Source organism: Panicum virgatum, chromosome 6K (genome assembly GCF_016808335.1).
Source record: "Panicum virgatum strain AP13 chromosome 6K, P.virgatum_v5, whole genome shotgun sequence".
Taxonomy (NCBI): domain Eukaryota; kingdom Viridiplantae; phylum Streptophyta; class Magnoliopsida; order Poales; family Poaceae; genus Panicum; species Panicum virgatum.
Window position 1 is genome coordinate 41,259,394 of NC_053141.1, and position 17,061 is coordinate 41,276,454.

At 50.5% G+C, this 17,061-nt stretch overlaps 1 protein-coding gene and 1 long non-coding RNA gene across 5 annotated transcripts; both read right to left on the reverse strand.

The window, feature by feature from the left end:
- Positions 1 to 10,873: 10,873 nt before the first annotated feature.
- On the reverse strand, positions 10,874 to 13,558 carry LOC120712712. 4 transcript variants are annotated; one of them, XR_005690985.1, is made up of 4 exons: positions 13,519 to 13,558; positions 12,384 to 13,430; positions 11,870 to 12,036; positions 11,453 to 11,790 (listed from the first exon to the last, which is right to left on the reverse strand). It is a non-coding gene; the product is annotated as an uncharacterized LOC120712712 (long non-coding RNA). The 4 variants fall into 4 exon arrangements; XR_005690986.1 differs by lacking the exon at positions 13,519 to 13,558 and having other exon boundaries at positions 12,384 to 12,504; positions 12,751 to 13,512; XR_005690987.1 differs by lacking the exon at positions 13,519 to 13,558 and having other exon boundaries at positions 10,874 to 11,802; positions 12,384 to 13,512.
- A 570-nt stretch (positions 13,559 to 14,128) lies between these two features.
- On the reverse strand, positions 14,129 to 15,337 carry LOC120712711. The gene has a single exon (XM_039998572.1). It carries the CDS (start codon positions 15,276 to 15,278, stop codon positions 14,433 to 14,435), a length of 846 nt encoding a protein of 281 aa, XP_039854506.1. The 5' UTR covers positions 15,279 to 15,337; the 3' UTR covers positions 14,129 to 14,432.
- Positions 15,338 to 17,061: the final 1,724 nt, after the last annotated feature.

Consider the following 17,061-nt stretch of genomic DNA (forward strand, 5'->3'; position numbering starts at 1 on the left):
GATTGTCGTGTGCTTTTGTGATTCCGGTGTCATATTCCTGGATAGTATGGTTCATCCTTGCATTTTTCTGACTACAAATTTATGTTAAATCCAGCCTTGATGTCTGGATTTCATTCTGATGCTATGATCTACATGTCTAGATCTCCCTCGAGGTCATAGCACTTCGCGTCGTGGGGTTATGGTTATGAAATTGAGGAGTAAATTTATGGAACTTGGGAGGAGAATAGCAACATTTTGTGAATATTTTGACAGCGTTGTCAAAGTTCAGGTCTATCTTTGGCAATGGCATCCTCCTGCCCCACTGATGCAAATTATGTTATGTGAATAATTTGATTTTGAATTGATGCCCCTGAAAGCATGCTGATGGCCAAAGTTTGGGTGGGAGATTTCTGAAAGATGGTAATTTCTTTCACGGGACTCGAATTTGGAAATCCCTTGTATGCCTAATTTGGAAGCAAGGGGGGAGCTAAACCCAGGGAAGGAAAAACCTCCCATCGAGAACTAAATATCTTATTCAAATGACATCCCCATAGATTACTCATCCTGAGAAAAGTCGGGGAACCTAAGAGCATCTCCAACAGCTCTTCTATTTATCTTCTCTTGGCCAAAAAAGAAAAACAGACTAAAAAATGCATCTAACAGATGAGCCATCTGGATAGCTATTCTTCCACGCTAGCTATCGACGCCCCTTGTAACACCTCAGGTGTTAATCATTTTTAATTAAGGCTAAGCACAGTCATTAGTTACAAAACCATACGGGAAAACTTCACAAAACCAAAGTTTGGGTCTCAACTCAGCCGGACCGATCTGACCGGTCGAGACAACCGGTCTAACCAGTTGAACTGGGTTTCAACTGTTTTTGGGCCCCACATCATTTAAATCACTCTCTCTCTCTCTCCCAACAACTCACTCATCCTCACCACCCCGTGCTCAGCTCGCCCCTTCCGAGCTCTCCCTCCCTCCAAGCTCCAAATCCGCCAATCCACCCTTTCCACTTGATTCCAAGTCCAAGGAAGGATCAAATCGGCGTGGTGGGTCACTCTCTCCACGATTTCCTCCCTAGGGTGGCCGGGATTCAAGTTCTTGTGCACAAAGGAGCTCACTCAAGGTATATACACTTATGTCAGCCGATCTCTTTTCCTAGGGGGTTCTAGGTGATTTCCTCTGGCCAAAAGCATTCACATGTACCCCTGAACTAGTTCCTAGAAAGGGTTTGGAGTTGGTGGGCAATTTTCGCCGTGCCACAGCGAGCCCCTTTTCAGCACCAGCCACAGCAGCAGTGGGGATACAGGCTCCCTCAGTACACATCGTCACAGGGGACAGCCATGCCTCCTGTTCCTCAGCAGGGTGAGCAGAAGGTATGGGTGCAGCCGCCGGGGATGCGCCCCAATTTATTCCCGTGCTACAACTGTGGGCAGCCTGGACATTTCGCACGCAATTGCCTGATGCAACCGAAGCAGGGCCAGCAGTCCGGTCCGCAGAGTTAGAAGCAGCAAGTGGCTCATTTAAAACCGGGACAAGTGCACTACACCACCCTCGAGGGTATCCCAGAGGGAGCTCCAGTGATGGCGGGTACGTTTTCAGTGTGGTTATCCTGTTTCTATATTATTTGACTCTGGGGCATCTCACACCTTTATTAGCAAGGAGTATGCTATTAGACTGGGGCTGAAGATAGGGAGCATGCCTAAGCCGTACCATATTTATTCACCTGGGTGAAAGTTGATCACTAATTAGTTTGTTAAGCAAGTACCCCTACAGTTGCAAGTCACCCGGGAAGACTTGGCAACCTACCGCATTCAATGCGGGAGGCGTTAAGTGCGCTCTGCCACAGCAGAGCCCGAGGAGACTTTCGCCAGGCTGTACTGTTGACCGCGCATTACCAAGGTACACTGTACAGCCGCTGGCGCCACTCACGCCACGCACGTCAGACTGCTACACCAGTTAGACACGACGACTCGGCGACGGAGTATCATAACGCCTACACGGTAGACCCAACAGTCTACGCCGTAACCTACACTGCCTCAACGGGCGCCTCGCCGATGAGACAGGAGAAGACCCCCCTTGGCCAGAGAGTCTACAGGACGATGAAGTGTATCCGGCAAGATATTCTCCATCACTGTAGCACCACTACTGTCTAGTAAAATATACATCCTTGTTGGGCCCACTTGTCGGGGTCCGACGCCTGTGTACGCGTCCTCCTTGCTCTATAAAAGGGAGGCGCCCGTTAGAGAAAGCCAGGTCCAAGAGAGACTTGGGGGCAGAGGATAGACTCATTCATTCCTAGTGCAATACACCACACAGTGGATGTAGGGTATTACGCTCCGGCGGCCCGAACCACTCAAAATCCATGTGTTCTTGCGTTCTTGCCCCGAAGCAAGATCGGCCTAATAGCTTAGCACTTCCCGAGTACTCCCCCTCGGGGAAAGGGCGGGTGCGTTCCGCCACCCGGCTGTGGGTACCCCCAAAAGCCCACAACATTTGGCGCTGTCCGTGGGGAGGATGCAGGCGTTGGCTAGATCTCCAGGCTTCTGAGGCTGAGCTCATCCTCTGCAATAGCGACGAGAAGATGAAGAGAGGCATGGCGGCACCCACGCCGCATGCCACGGCACCGAGACGACGATGCCCTCGGTGCGGCGGCGCGCGGCAGCGGCGCCTGCTATGCGTCGCCACTGCGACACCTCAAGGCCGGCGCGGTGGCGCGCAGCGGAGATACCCGCTGTGCGTCACCCTACAACACCTCTGCGTCGGCTCAAGATTTTCTCTCAAGCAACCGCCAGGGTTCCCCGGCGGCGGCATGATGTCGGCTCAAGGCTTTCTCTCAACACGAAGCCTGGAGCCAACCACTGTCGCCCGGGGGAAGTTGACCGTCGACTCCTCCCTCCCCAGGACCGAGTCTCACTCGGTGTTGCTGCAGACAGGGCTCCGCCACCAGGCGCGGGGGCCCAATGCCAGCACCAAGGTTGAGCCGGCGAACGACCGCCCTTCTACACGCTCCGTGCTCATTCAAACGAGCACCCAGCTCGTGATGAGCGGTCATCGGGCCGGCTTCCGACGGCAGACGGCGACAGCTGGCAACGGTAGGGCCACTCCCATTCAAAGCCAAAGAATTTGTTCCCATGCTATCTGAGCATAGGACAATTCTTGTGCTGGGAGGAGCCCCGCAAGCTCCCGAGGTGATGCTGGATGATGTTGTACAAGCACGTCCAGGGCGCCATCGCCCCAATGACTCAGAAGAGCCCCCAAGATGGTAGCACCACTACGGCCAGCAACGTGCACGCCTTACGTGGCGACGGCTATAGGTTATCACTAGATAGGATTGAGTGTGTTTCTCCTTTGTAATGATTTGGTGCCTACGTGTGGTCCAGAGCGGTAAAGGTCCGCCCTTGTAAACCCGATTTCTGGCTTCATCGCACAAACAGGCGACACCAGTAAGTGGTCCAGAACGGTAGAGGTCCGCCCTCGTAATCCCGACCTCTGATGTACACCACGAGTCAAGCAATAAAGGAGATTTGCTTTCTCAGTCCTATCTATACTTTTACCTAATAGCACTTGTTCGTTCAACCTACATGTTTCTTTCTCCCGCACAGAGTTTTTCTTTAGTTGCTAACAATCCAAATTGAGTTGCTAGCTTGTGGTCAGGTTGGGACACCCCTTCTAGCTGGAAGGCAGTTCGGACCCCTAGGGACCTGCTCAGGAGAAGTGGTGCCCGTATCCTGGGGTAGAGAAGTTCTGCGTAGCTTAGCCTAGTAATGTACCCTAAGCCTACATACTTCACTGCCCTGTTACGAGTCCCCTAGTATCCGAGTCTGCTGTCCCTAGAGGTCCCGGGCTCCTTTCTAGTATAAGGCCTGGTTTCCTACACCTTGCTGCAAGACCTGGTGACGTAATTCATGGGATCGTCAGCAACGCTCCAAGTCCACTCCGGTGGCCCGCTCCGGCGGAGACCGCTCGCCACGTTCGCTCCAAGTCCACTCCGGTGGCCCGCTCCGGCGGAGACCGCTCGCCACGGTCGCTCCAAGTCCACTCCGGTGGCCCGCTCCGGCGGAGACCGCTCGCCACGGTCGCTCCAAGTCCACTTCGGTGGCCCGCTCCGGTGGAGACCGCTCGCCATGGTCGCTCCAAGTCCACTCCGGTGGCCCGCTCCGGCGGAGACCGCTTGCCACGGTCGCTCCAAGTCCACTCCGGTGGCCCGCTCCGGCGGAGACCGCTCGCCACGGTCTCCTGGAGCCGGGTCTGGGGAAGTAGTGCTGGCTCCCTGGGTAGTTCAAGGTCCGAGCAGCCGCTTAGCTCGGTTCCGTACCCTAAGCTTGCACCTTCGCCGCCCTGCGGAGAGCGCTCTAGTACCTGAACCTGGCAACAAGTGCTACGGCCTTGAAGGGGTCTGGGGCACTCACTCTCAACATGAGCACGCCAACGCAATCAGCATTGCGTCACAATAATGGCCCCACCTGCGGGTTCGTACCTCTCCCAAGGTGGGCCCGGGGGCCACTGTCGGTACCTCTGGACTAGGGTACCCCCTCTTGCTGTGTCAAGACTCGTAGTTAACCGTAACTACGCCCAGGGGAGCTGAGCAACCGGACCCCTGGGGTCCGACTCCATCTCACCGGACCAATGGTCTCGGACCCGCATCCCGCTCGGGGTCGGGTCCGGTGTCACCACATGTCCTGGAGAAGGGAGCACTCAGACAAAATAGCCGAGGGCCCCGGACCCCCATATACTATCCAGACCCCTCGGCAGGGAGGGAACAGACACCCCGCCTGGGGGGTCCGGAGCCGCCGCGTGTCCGCAGACGCAGATACGCGCGCGGCTGCAAGCTTCCCCGAGAAGACTTGGCCACCTACCGCATTCAATGCGGGAGGCGTTAAGTGCGCTCTGCCACAGCAGAGCCCGAGGAGACTTTCGCCAGGCTGTACTGTTGACCGCGCGTTACCAAGGTACACTGTACAGCCGCTGACGCCACTCACGCCACGCATGTCAGACTGCTACACCAGTTAGACACGACGACTCGGCGACGGAGTATCATAACGCCTACACGGTAGACCCAACAGTCTACGCCGCAACCTACACTGCCTCAACGGGCGCCTCGCCGATGAGACAGGAGAAGACCCCCCTTGGCCAGAGAGTCTACAGGATGATGAAGTGTATCCGGCAAGAGATTCTCCATCACTGTAGCACCACTACTGTCTAGTAAAATATACATCCTTGTTGGGCCCACTTGTCGGGGTCCGACGCCTGTGTATGCGTCCTCCTTGCTCTATAAAAGGGAGGCGCCCGTTAGAGAAAGCCAGGTCCAAGAGAGACTTGGGGGCAGAGGATAGACTCATTCATTCCTAGTGCAATACACCACACAGTGGATGTAGGGTATTACGCTCCGGCGGCCCGAACCACTCAAAATCCGTGTGTTCTTGCGTTCTTGCCCCGAAGCAAGATCGGCCTAATAGCTTTGCACTTCCCGAGTACTCCCCCTCGGGGAAAGGGCGGGTGCGTTCCGCCACCCGGCTGTGGGTACCCCCAAAAGCCCGGTTATTATCGCTGGTTTGTACCGGACTTCTCCAAAATTGCTAGGCCCATGACGGAATTGCTTAAGAAAGGGGCAAAATTTGTTTGGGATGACAAATGTGAACAAGCTTTCCAGACTTTGAGAAAGTTATTGACGTCGGCCCCTGTTTTGGCTCAGCCGGACATTACTCGGTCTTTTGATGTTTATTGTGATGCATCAGGTACGAGTTTTGGCTGCGCCCTCATCCCTGTTTTGGTTTAGCTGATATTACTCGGCATTTGACATTTAATGTGATGCAACAGGCACAGGACTTGGCTGCGTCCTTATGCAAGATCAGCGAGTGATTGCTTATGCTTCACGAGCACTCAGGCGCCATGAGGATAATTATGCTACTCATGACTTGGAGCTAGCAGCAGTGGTCCATGCATTAAAAATTTGGCGGCATTATGTTCTGGGTAATCCGATTTATATATATTCAGACCACAAGAGTCTCAAATATATTTTTACCCAGAGCGAGCTGAATTTGCGCCAGAGACGGTGGTTAGAGTTAATTAAGGATTATGACCTGGAGATTCATTATCACCCGGGCAAGGCAAATGTTGTAGCCGATGCATCGAGTCGCAAAGCCAGTTGCAGTTGCATCTCAGCTACAGCGGTGCATGCAACCTTATGCCAGGAAATGGAGAAGTTAAATTTGGCTATTGTATCTGAAGGCACGCTTGCTAATATTACCCTAACTCCTACACTTCGGGATCAAATTGTTGTTGCTCAGAAAAATAATGTGGGCATGGATAAGATCAGACAACGGCTCGGTGAGAATGATCCACAGGTTCAATGCTTTCATCAAGATAGTGAGGGGGTTCTATGGTTCAAGAAACGGTTAGTGGTACCTAAAGATTTGGAGCTTCGGAAGCGGATTCTTGATGAGGCTAATCTCTCTAGGTATTCCATCCATCCTGGCAGCAAAAAAATGTATCAGGACCTCAGACAGCGGTTGTGGTGGACGAGAATGAAGCGGGAAATCGCCCAATATGTGTCTGAGTGTGACATTTGTAAAAGGGTTAAAGCGAGCCACTTGAGGCCAGCTGGTCTTCTACAGCCACTGACTATTCCGTCAGGAAAATGGGAAGATATTAGTATAGATTTTATTGTCGGACTTCCCAAGACTGCAAAGGGATACGACTCCATTTGGGTTGTAGTGGATCGCCTCACTAAATCCGCTCATTTTATTCCAGTCAAGACAGGGTATAAATCCCACCAGTACGCCGAGCTGTACATTGCCCGGATTGTGAGTCTTCATGGTATTCCTAAGACCATTATATCTGACAGGGGCTCACAATTTGTTGCACGTTTTTGGGAACAGTTGCATGCAGCTCTTGGTACTCAACTCATTCGCAGCTCGGCTTATCATCCTCAAACCGATGGACAGACTGAGAGAATAAATCAGATTCTTGAAGATATGCTCAGGGCCTGTGCACTCACCTACAGCTAGAAATGGGATGAGTGTTTACCTTTGGCTGAATTTGTCTATAACAACAGCTACCAAGAGAGTATCAGAATGGCTCCTTTTGAGGCTTTATATGGGCAGAGATGTAGAACTCCTTTGAATTGATCAGAAGCCGGGGAAAGAAATTTCTTTGGGGTCTAACGTGGTTAAGGAAGCTAAAGAACAAGTCCAGCTCATACAGAAAAATTTGAAAGTCGCACAGTCCCGCCAAAAGAGTTATGCGGACAAGAAACAACAAGCTATCTCATTCCAAGTGGGGGAGCATGTCTATTTGCGGGTATCACCAATGAAAGGGGTCCAACGGTTCGGGGTAAAAGAAAAGCTCGCACCTCGCTATGTTGGGCCTTTTCCTATCATTGAGCGGTGTGGGCCAGTGGCATATCGCCTGGAACTTCCTGCCCAATTATCCTCGGTGCATAACATATTCCATGTCTCTCAGCTCAGAAAATGCCTCCGTGTTCCAACCAAGATTATTGAAATGGAGAATGTGCAATTAGAACCCGATCTTGTCTATCCAGAGCATCCTATCAAAATTGTGGACCACAAGACTCGGGTCACTCGAAATCAAACTAGTAATTTCTATAAGGTGCAATGGAGCAATCACTCCGAGCGAGAAGCCACTTGGGAAACAGAGGAATTTATTCAGTCCAACTGTCCCGGGTTGCTGCAAACTCACCAAGGTACACCATCTTCCATTTTCCTTTCAATTTAGGACCTTCCTTAAATCTCGGGACGAGATTTCTTTTAGGGGGGAAGGGTTGTAACACCTCATGTGTTAATCATTTGTAATTAAGGCTAAGCACAGTCATTAGTTACAAAACCATACGGCAAAACTTCACAAAACCAAAGTTTGGGTCTCAGCTCAGCCGGACCGGTCTGACCGGTCGAGGTTGAACTGGGTTTCAACCATTTGTGGGCCCCACATCATTTAAATCACACACACACACACTCTCTCTCTCTCTCCCAACAACTCACTCATCCTCACCACCCCGTGCTCAGCTCGCCCCTTCCGAGCTCTCCCTCCCTCCAAGCCCCAAATCCGCCAATCCACCCTTTCCACTTGATTCCAAGTCCAAGGAAGGATCAAATCGGCGTGGTGGGTCACTCTCTCCACGATTTCCTCCCTAGGGTGGCCGGGATTCAAGTTCTTGTGCACAAAGGAGCTCACTCAAGGTATATACACTTGTGTCGGCCGATCTCTTTTCCTAAGGGGTTCTAGGTGATTTCCTCTGGTCAAAAGCATTCACATGTACCCCTGAACTAGTTCCTAGAAAGGGTTTGGAGTTGGTGGGCGATTTTCTCCGCGCCAAGGAATCCTAGGTTTTGGTCTGGGTAGGACCGGTGTGACCGGTCGGAGGGACCGGTCTGACCGGTAGGGGTCCAGACAGTCCGGCCATGTGTTCGGATACTCCGGGTTTGTGGTAGTCTGGACATTCCGGGTTTAGGTCCGGATTCTCCGGACTTGGGAGTCCAGATACTCCGAGAATACGTCCGGATACTTCAGATTTTTGGTCTCGAGTCGCACACAGGCCAGACCAGTCTGACCGGTTTGGTATACCGGTCTGACCGGTGCTAGCAGGGCTGAGAGGGTTCAAATAGGGTTAGTTGACACAATTGGTTAGAAATTAATTTGGTTGTTGATTACTTGTAATTTTTGCAAGTCATGCATGCATTCTCTCATATCATATGCATATGCACACGTGTAGCAGCCGCGACGGAGGAGGTTGTGTACGAGGTGGTTGCGGAGCCACAGGAGCCGCAGGGGCAAGCCCTGCAGCAGGAGGATCGTGGGGAGTCGGCCCAAGGCCCATCTCACCCTAGCACTGAGCCGCAGACTCAAGGCAAGCCCCGGTGCACATCTTATTATTTGAAATTATAACACCTATTTATGTATTTATTACTTGTGCATTACGTTTTAGGAGTTGATTGGAATCCTAGTTGCATGATTCCTAGGTTTCCCTGAATTATACTAGCATGTATAGGACGATAGAAATGCTATGCTTAATACTTCTCGATAGAAGTCGAGTGACTTCTTGCACTAACGAGATATAGGATACTTAGAAGTCGAGTAATTTTCGGTTACTCGCGAGATATAGGTTATATGCTTATATACAGTACCTGAGTTGTTGAAATTGACATGGAAATGTGAGACCGGGCGGGGAATGATGATGATGTATAGGTATGGCAGCAGGACAGGGTTCCTAGGTGTCTTAGCCCTGTCCGAGTCGATTGAGGACCGTACCATTGTTGGCCCTGCTGATCATGTTTGAATTGTACTAACCGCATACTGGGAGTAGGAGGTAGTCGAAACTGGTAAGCCGAGTACTGCCTTGCTTCGAAAGTACAGGAACCCACACCCAATTCTTGGGGTAGTCGAGTAGTCGCGGAGAAATGGGGATATATTGTTTACTTTTGGTGGTCTCACGTTGAGCTCGGCTGACCATATGTCGTTGGGCTGGTTCCTGTAGTTCGAGGCGGGGAGGGGAATGGTTGGCATGTATAGTCCGACGGGGCAAATACGTACCGTGTTGGTTAGGTCCACCTTGCAATGTTAAAACGGATCGATTCGTCGTCAGTCGCTCTTGGATATGAGCACCTTGATCACCGAGTCACATCGTAGTCCATGATAGAATGATAATTATACATATATGATGTTGAACACATTGAATTATTATTGATTGCACCACCATATTTGCTATAGTTGGTTCATGCAAATATTAGATTAGAGATAATTTACATAGAATCTGGGGCTAAAATAATGAAAGTAAGGAATTACTTTATTCGCTTTTCTGTAAAATAACCACCAGCCAAAAGCCGTACATGTCTAGGTATGTGGGCTAAGTTATACCCACTGGTCGGGTAAGTCTTGCTGAGTATTAGATGCTCAGGGTTTGTTGCTACCCAAATTATTTCAGGACCCCAGGACGTCGACTTCTGCCCCTGTTGTGTCAAGTTCATCCGCCGGGATGCAGAGGGGCGGCATGTCGTGGAGCGAGACCCTTAGGTTAGGTAGTCGGCGGGTTGCACACTTGAGGGCTAAGTGTGCAGCCCTCTGTTTTTGCCGGACCGGTCTGACCGGTCTGTGTACCGGTCTGACCGGTGTTCGCGCAGGGTTTCCATGCTGACCGGTTGGAGGAACCGGTCTGACCGGTTGGGCAGAGCCAGCACACTCATGTAGTTGTAGGTCCTTTTTCCTTTGGAACTTGGTTATTTCCGCTGTAAAATTTGTAAACCATATAATTTATGTACATTATGTAAGCTATTGTGTATTTGAACTCGGTTTGTGAAAACTCTTATATCCTAGTTTGTCACCTTGATATATTTTCAAGTCTTTATCGTGCTTGTACCATCTGCGCCCGCTTTCGCGTGAGACTACCGGTGTTTTCGATCGGACCGTGGGCTGAGAAAGAACCGTTAAATTAAACCATTAAGCTAATGCGCCCGATATATACAAATGACGGCCATTACATTTAATTTTAGAATTTTAATTTGGTGGTTGCGTCACACCCCTCCTCTCGATGCCTTTGACTAGCGCCGCCCGCTCGCCATCGCCTCCGATTTTGGCGCTCCCACGACCACGCCTCCTCGTTCCCTTGCCGCAGGACCAAATCGCCGCCGGCTAGAAGGCTGTACGCCTGTACGGATGGATCTGCTGCTCCAATCAAGGCTGAAACGCACGTACCTCAAATCAGCATGCAGACCGGCTGCATCGTCCACGTCCATGCCGGCTGCGTCGTCCACGTCCGGGCCGAGCGTCGCCCCGAGAGTGTGCAGGATCGACGGACGGCGGCGGCGTCAAATATCGGCGGCGTCGCGTGGAGGCGGAAGGAGAAGAGCCCGATGCAAATTGATGACATGGACCCATATAACCATCACATTTTAGCTAGTCTCTTGGACTAGCTCTATAAAATTATGTAGTTCCTATTTTACAAAAGGGTATAATCTCCATATTTAGATAACAAAATACAAGAGCTCTTGGAGATGCTCTAAGGGGGTTTTGATTTTACAAACTAGGCCGTAAAGATTTTTTAGGCTAGTCTTGATGGGGAAAGTTGGAGATTATGGGCGTCAGCCGCTCGCTATATATGAAAATAGCCCATTTAAAACATGAATCGCGAAGAGTAGTAGTTGGGACAGTTGGGACAGTCTGGCCATTTTAATTCAGCCCGTTTTAATTCGGATCCAGCACCATCATCTGTATACTTTGACATAAGCTTGTCAAGATCAGTTTGAACACAATGCAATGTAGTCTTCTCTAGCAGTGGACTTGCCAGGAAATGTGGCCCTCCAAGAGTCCAAGTGAATTAGTTAGTGTTGGTTCTTTTTCAAGCAATAGACTAGCCATGGAGTTAGTTCCTTGAACATCTGACGTTTCTGAAATGAGTGAAGAAAACTTCTGTGTAGATCCTGAATTGCATAAGGGCTGGGCAGAAGGTTGAGACTTGTTTTGGTTATCACTCACTATTGCGCAAGAATCAGCATTTAGGTTGATTTTTTCATGTAATTTTTCATTTTTTTAAGGTGGGAGCACGGAAGCATGAGAAGGGGTGGGAGCACACCACCCCTACACACAAGGCGGGCTCCTCACTTCCATCCTCCTGCCAGACCTGCGACACCAGCATCCATATCGCGACTGGCGACTGAGGGCTCACCACCGTGCCCATGCGACACCGCTATCCACCGCCCGATCGGCGCACACAGGCTCCTACCCCGGCTCGAATTGCATCAGGATGACACATCATTTGATGCCCTCACGGATGAGTTCATCGCCGCCGCTTGGGTACTGCAGGCCGACCTGACAACATTTAGAATTGACGAACAATGTCTCATCCATTACTTCACCATGAAACAGTATGACATACCTTGCATAAGTTATGGTATGGTATGGTTTCATGACGATGAGGTCTTCAAGGCACGGAAGTGTATCCTCTACAATAGTGCATGGTCACTGACATGTGGGACTGGAGCCACACGTCACTGCACTCTGAAGTATCGCAGAGGATCCTCACAGCAAGGCACAGTCACTTATCTGGCCAAATTAGACAAGGGTGTAGGTTGTTAAAATTTGGTAAAAACCTGGTCACAAATCATGAAGAAGTCTGGCTGCAGCTTGGTCATACTGCATTAACTCTCAGAAATAAGGCCCGCATTCTAAATTTTCATTCGAAATATTGCAAGTTACGGATAGCAATTTGTCTGTCAACTTAAGAAATACTCCCTCCGAACATGAAATTTTTAGTTTCATTATGGCTAACTGTGACCAAGTATATGCTGAGCCCTTTGTTGCACATAACAACTTCATGTACGATATTTAAGGCCCTTACACAATCTGGCGATGATTTCATAGGAAATAGGAAGGAGTAAGGTAGTAAGTACCTCACCAGAATCTTCTTTCAAGGCAGCTGCACATTAACAGAGTGGGCGTGAAGCGTCCATCAGGTGTAGGAACTACCCCACCATCAAGGTGTTCAATAGTAAGTCCTCTGCTCCCAAATGACTTCAAGACATCAATGGATTACACATTAGAAACTCACAATACTGTGTGCCATAGAGTAGGCAAAACAAGCAGCACATAGATCGATACAGAAGCAGTTCCTTTGCAGTAACTGTAGAGGGACTTGTCCCACTGCCGTGTGATTATAAGGATATCCAAAAGCAAAGCAAAGCAAAGCATCATTGCCAATAACATAGAATGATTATGAGGATAATCATTCATGGTGTTGAGGAGTTGAGATTCAATCACCATATTTTACACCATGACACCTTGACTTGAGATCAATCACCGTACTTTACACCATGCAACCTAGCGAATGGTAAGGTCAATTACATTCAGGTTACACCAACTTAATTATTTCAGATTTTCTTTTTTTTTACAAATAGGTCCACTATAACATAGTCAGCATTCAAGAAAGTCTAGACCAATCCAAATTTCTAAACATCAAATATTTCCATGACCTCTTAGCAAAATAAGAAACTGAAGCTCTTGTCTGAAATATTTCTGCCCGTATGAATCAAGACAAGCTATCAAATTGTCCAAGGATTCTCAAAGAAATATTAACAATTGTCTACCAGATTCAAAGAAATATGAATTAGCAGCTTGAACTGAGAATCAATATACAATAAATATGATGTAAACATACAATCTGATGTTGGGAAACTACAAATAATAACAGCTAGTTGCAACCATAGATCGTAAGCAAATCATCCCATTGGAAATTTCCATCCATACAATCAAACTTGACAAGGTATGTACCCGATAATACCGTCAAAAAAGTACCTTCATCCGCATCACCTCCTTTCTGATTTTCTTCCATCGATACTAATGAACCGCCACCATCCATCCCTCTGTGCTGTTTCTTTTCTTCTTTTCCATGAATAATCTCCACTAAACTTCCATCTTGTGATTCTGCTGGATTGGTCAACCTGCAGGAATATCCATCTCATTCTCTGCCCTTCCCTCCAGGATCGACCAATTCAAAACACAAAAAAGCTCCACATCATCAGAATTGACCTCTTCCTGCCAGGATCGAGCCCCCCCCCCCCCCCCCCCCCCCCGCGCCGCCCTAATCGATGTCACTCCATTAGCAGACTAGAATACGAACCAAGCTTCTCTTTTTGCCATGGAGTCTGTGAGCATGTGGAATGGACAACGTCTGTAAAGATGAAGCATGATATATGTTGATTGTTCAGCGAAGAAATGAAAAGGAACATCCTGCAGAACAAATAATTAACCCAACACATTTGTTTTTGAACAAATTTAATCTAGTGCATGGAAGGGAAGTCAACCCAACAGATAGTTGTTTCATGGAGCTTCTCGCCGAAGTCCCTGGCACCAGAGAGCACACATGAGACACCTAAAACCCATGGATCTGACCACACAAACCCTTTATTATGCATTCATGCAGCACTGCAACCGTGCTGCAGGTGCAGGAAATCAACGTGGGCGAAGAGGAAGCAACGAAGCTGGGGCAGTACCAATGGCCGCCTCATTCATGCCCTGCCACAGCACCTGAGGAAGGGGAAGGCTGGAGGGGCATTTTCAGTACCTACTAAATCTAAATGGCCTTAACAGGAAAAGAGCCGGTTGATGGTTTAATGAAAGAAAATTGTGCTATGGTATATAGATTAAAGGATGAACCTTTTTTATGGTATTATTCAGTACCAAGCAAATGAAATTTTCTGATCAAGATATACAGCTACCCTCTATCAACTTAGAATAAATACAGCAGTAGCAACTAGTATATGTCAACCTCTCTGTCGTTAAGACAACATCAAATTCCTCTCGATGCAAAACCATCTCTGCAGCTGCCTATACTTTCATACAACTGAGTAACAACCTTGTAATCGGAGCGGCCGATTCAAAACCAAACCACACAACTCTATAAAACCATACCAGTAGAACTTTGCCCTAACCGCGAAGCTGATTCAGGCAGCCACGGTCCGCCCGGCTTTCCAGGTCTCGTACTCCGGGTCGTCGGTAGGCAGCTCGAACCGGCAGAGCGGGCACGAGTTGCTCACCTGGAGCCACGGTACGATGCACTCGTCGTGGTACCGGTGCGAGCACAGCAGCCTCTTCACGCGCTGCCCAGCCGCGACCCCGTCCTTGCAGACCGAGCACTCCTCCCCCTCCCCTTCCTCGCCGGCCGCGACGACGGCGGAACGTAACGATTCCACGGCCGATCTGGCCGCCGGCGGCTTGTTCTTCAGGAACAGCCCGTCCCCGCCGGCGACCAGCACCTCTGCCATCCCCCTGTGGGAGGTGTACACGAACCCCTCCTCGGCGTCGGCGTCGGCCGGAAGGGGCTCGTCGGCGAGCACCTCCCACTCGGGCTCCGGGGCCTCCCCGGCGGCACCCGAGGGGGACGCGACCTCCTCCCACTCGAACTCCTCGGCGGGGGAGCCCACGACGAGCGGCAGATCCGGCTCGTCTGCGTCCTCGATCTCGAGGCAATCCCAGCAGATCGAGGTGAGATCCCCGTCGTAGTCCGCCTCCGCGTCGACCTCGGTGAACCCGAGGTCCTCGCCCCCGGGCGCGGGCGCGAGGATCGCGTCGCGGAAGAGGGCGGCGTCCACGGAGCTGAACAGCCTGCGGACGCGGTCGACCGCCGCGGCCGCCGCCGAGGCGGAGGGCGCGGAGGGGTCCGGGCGGAAGACGGGGACAAAGGCGTCGTCGGAGCAGTAGGACGCGGAGCGGGAGGGGGAGGAGCCCTCTAGGGTTCGGCGGATATCGCCGCCGGCGAGCAGGGGGTGGTGGATAGATGAGGAAGCCATGGATGCGAAGCGAGAGAGGGGACGGGGGAAAAAACGCGCCCTGAAAGGCGTTCCGGGCGCACCGGGGGGTTATAGGTGCCTTGAAATTCTACGGTTCTCGTGGTAGATGGCGAGCGCGTGCTTCGCCCATGACATGTGGGTCAAGGTTTCATGGGACCCAGTTGCTAGTTGGTGGTGGTAAGCGGATAAGCCGTGGTTGGTAACGGTGCTGCCACATGACAGGTGGGGCACACGGATATGGACCCACCTGTCAGTACTGGAGATGGTTACGTGTGGGCAGTGTGCAAGAGGACAGGGAGCAGATGGCGCTGCCGTGGGAACGGGAAAACAATTGCTATCACCGTACGAGTGCATAGTGCCAATGACATGTGGGGTCAGCTTGTTTCGGTCCACTCGTGTCAGTGAGAGGCGGAGGGTTGGTGCGGTGAGAGTGGCTGTTCGGGCCATTGCTGACGCCATCGGGTGACAGGTGGGGCCGCAGGGGTGTGTAGTGTGAAAGCCGAGCAAAGGGGCCGGTTGCTTGTGTTGCGGGAACGACAGGCTGGACAACAGCGACGCTGGGATGCCGTTGATCGAAGCAGCGTCACGGCAGATCCGCCGTTGCTATCGAGCTCCGGAGTTTGACCATTCGGACTTTTTTTTTGCATTTTCCATGGTAAATTTAATTGATAATACTTGAAACTTTCACTGGAATAGTCTAACTTCCAGTAAAAAATATATGATAAATTTCGTCAACGGGTAATGAAATTTAGTGGCATTTGCTATTCCATAACGATTTCAACGGTGAAAGGCAGCAAAGTTAATTGCCCTGCGTTAAGAACTTCAAAATCGCCTAAACATATACGAGTAGATGCTGCTGAACACACTAGCACCATCAGCACAATTCAAGTTCTGGTATCTGCCCAGTTATACTTAACCATAAAAAAAAACTCATGTTGCAACGGGATTGGTTGAGATGTGCTGGTAGTTTGGCAGTGCAGCAGCGGTGTACCTATTCTTGACACGAACATCTCCATGTAATACAAAAACCAAGCTCGTGCGACCTATGAATTCTTTGTGATTGTACTGGGTCCCAGCGCTGGGCTGGTCACACCTTCCACGAGGGCGTCAGGAAAAGAATGAATCCACTGTTGACAATTGCAGGCAAGAACTTTTCAAGAAGGGGAAAAAAACAATTGCAGGCAAGTGTGTGAAAGTGGCCTGACCACATGCTGTCATGCTCCTCTGAATGCTGTTGGGCTTGAGCTCTCTCTCATCGTGCTTTTCCACTAATCAAAATTTAGTTTCCTTTTTTTCCAAAGCATTTGTGATTGGCCAAAAGGCAGGTATTTTTGGTTGATGGGTCTCAGTAGATGAGCTGGTGAGAGAGACACTCCACCAGTCCTGCAGTCCACATGTGTGCCATGAGGAATCTTGCGCTTTCTCGTACGAGGAAAGCATGCCAGTGATCTCACCATCTGCCATTGGCTTCAGCTTATTCTGGGGGCACAAGTACGCCAGGAATTCAAGAAAGTTTGGCATGCACCTGAAAAAACCGCCGAAGTTTGCGACTCACAAGTCACAACTATAGATGTGCATTCGGGCTGCCTGGCCCGGCCCGAGCCCAGGCCCGCCCTAGCCCGGTCACCTCCGGGCTGTGCCTGGCCCGGCCCTATTCCTTAGCGGGCCGTGCCGGGTCAGCCCACGGGACAGATCGCACATGATTTTTTTTTATTTTTTTGGGTGGTTTTACTATAGACGCACGGAATTTGTCGTGCTTGAAATGGGCCCAGGAACACACAGG

Bases quoted from the DNA above. Each gene is read 5' to 3' on its own strand.
- LOC120712711 (XM_039998572.1), bottom strand. From the start codon at position 15,278: ATGGCTTCCTCATCTATCCACCACCCCCTGCTCGCCGGCGGCGATATC.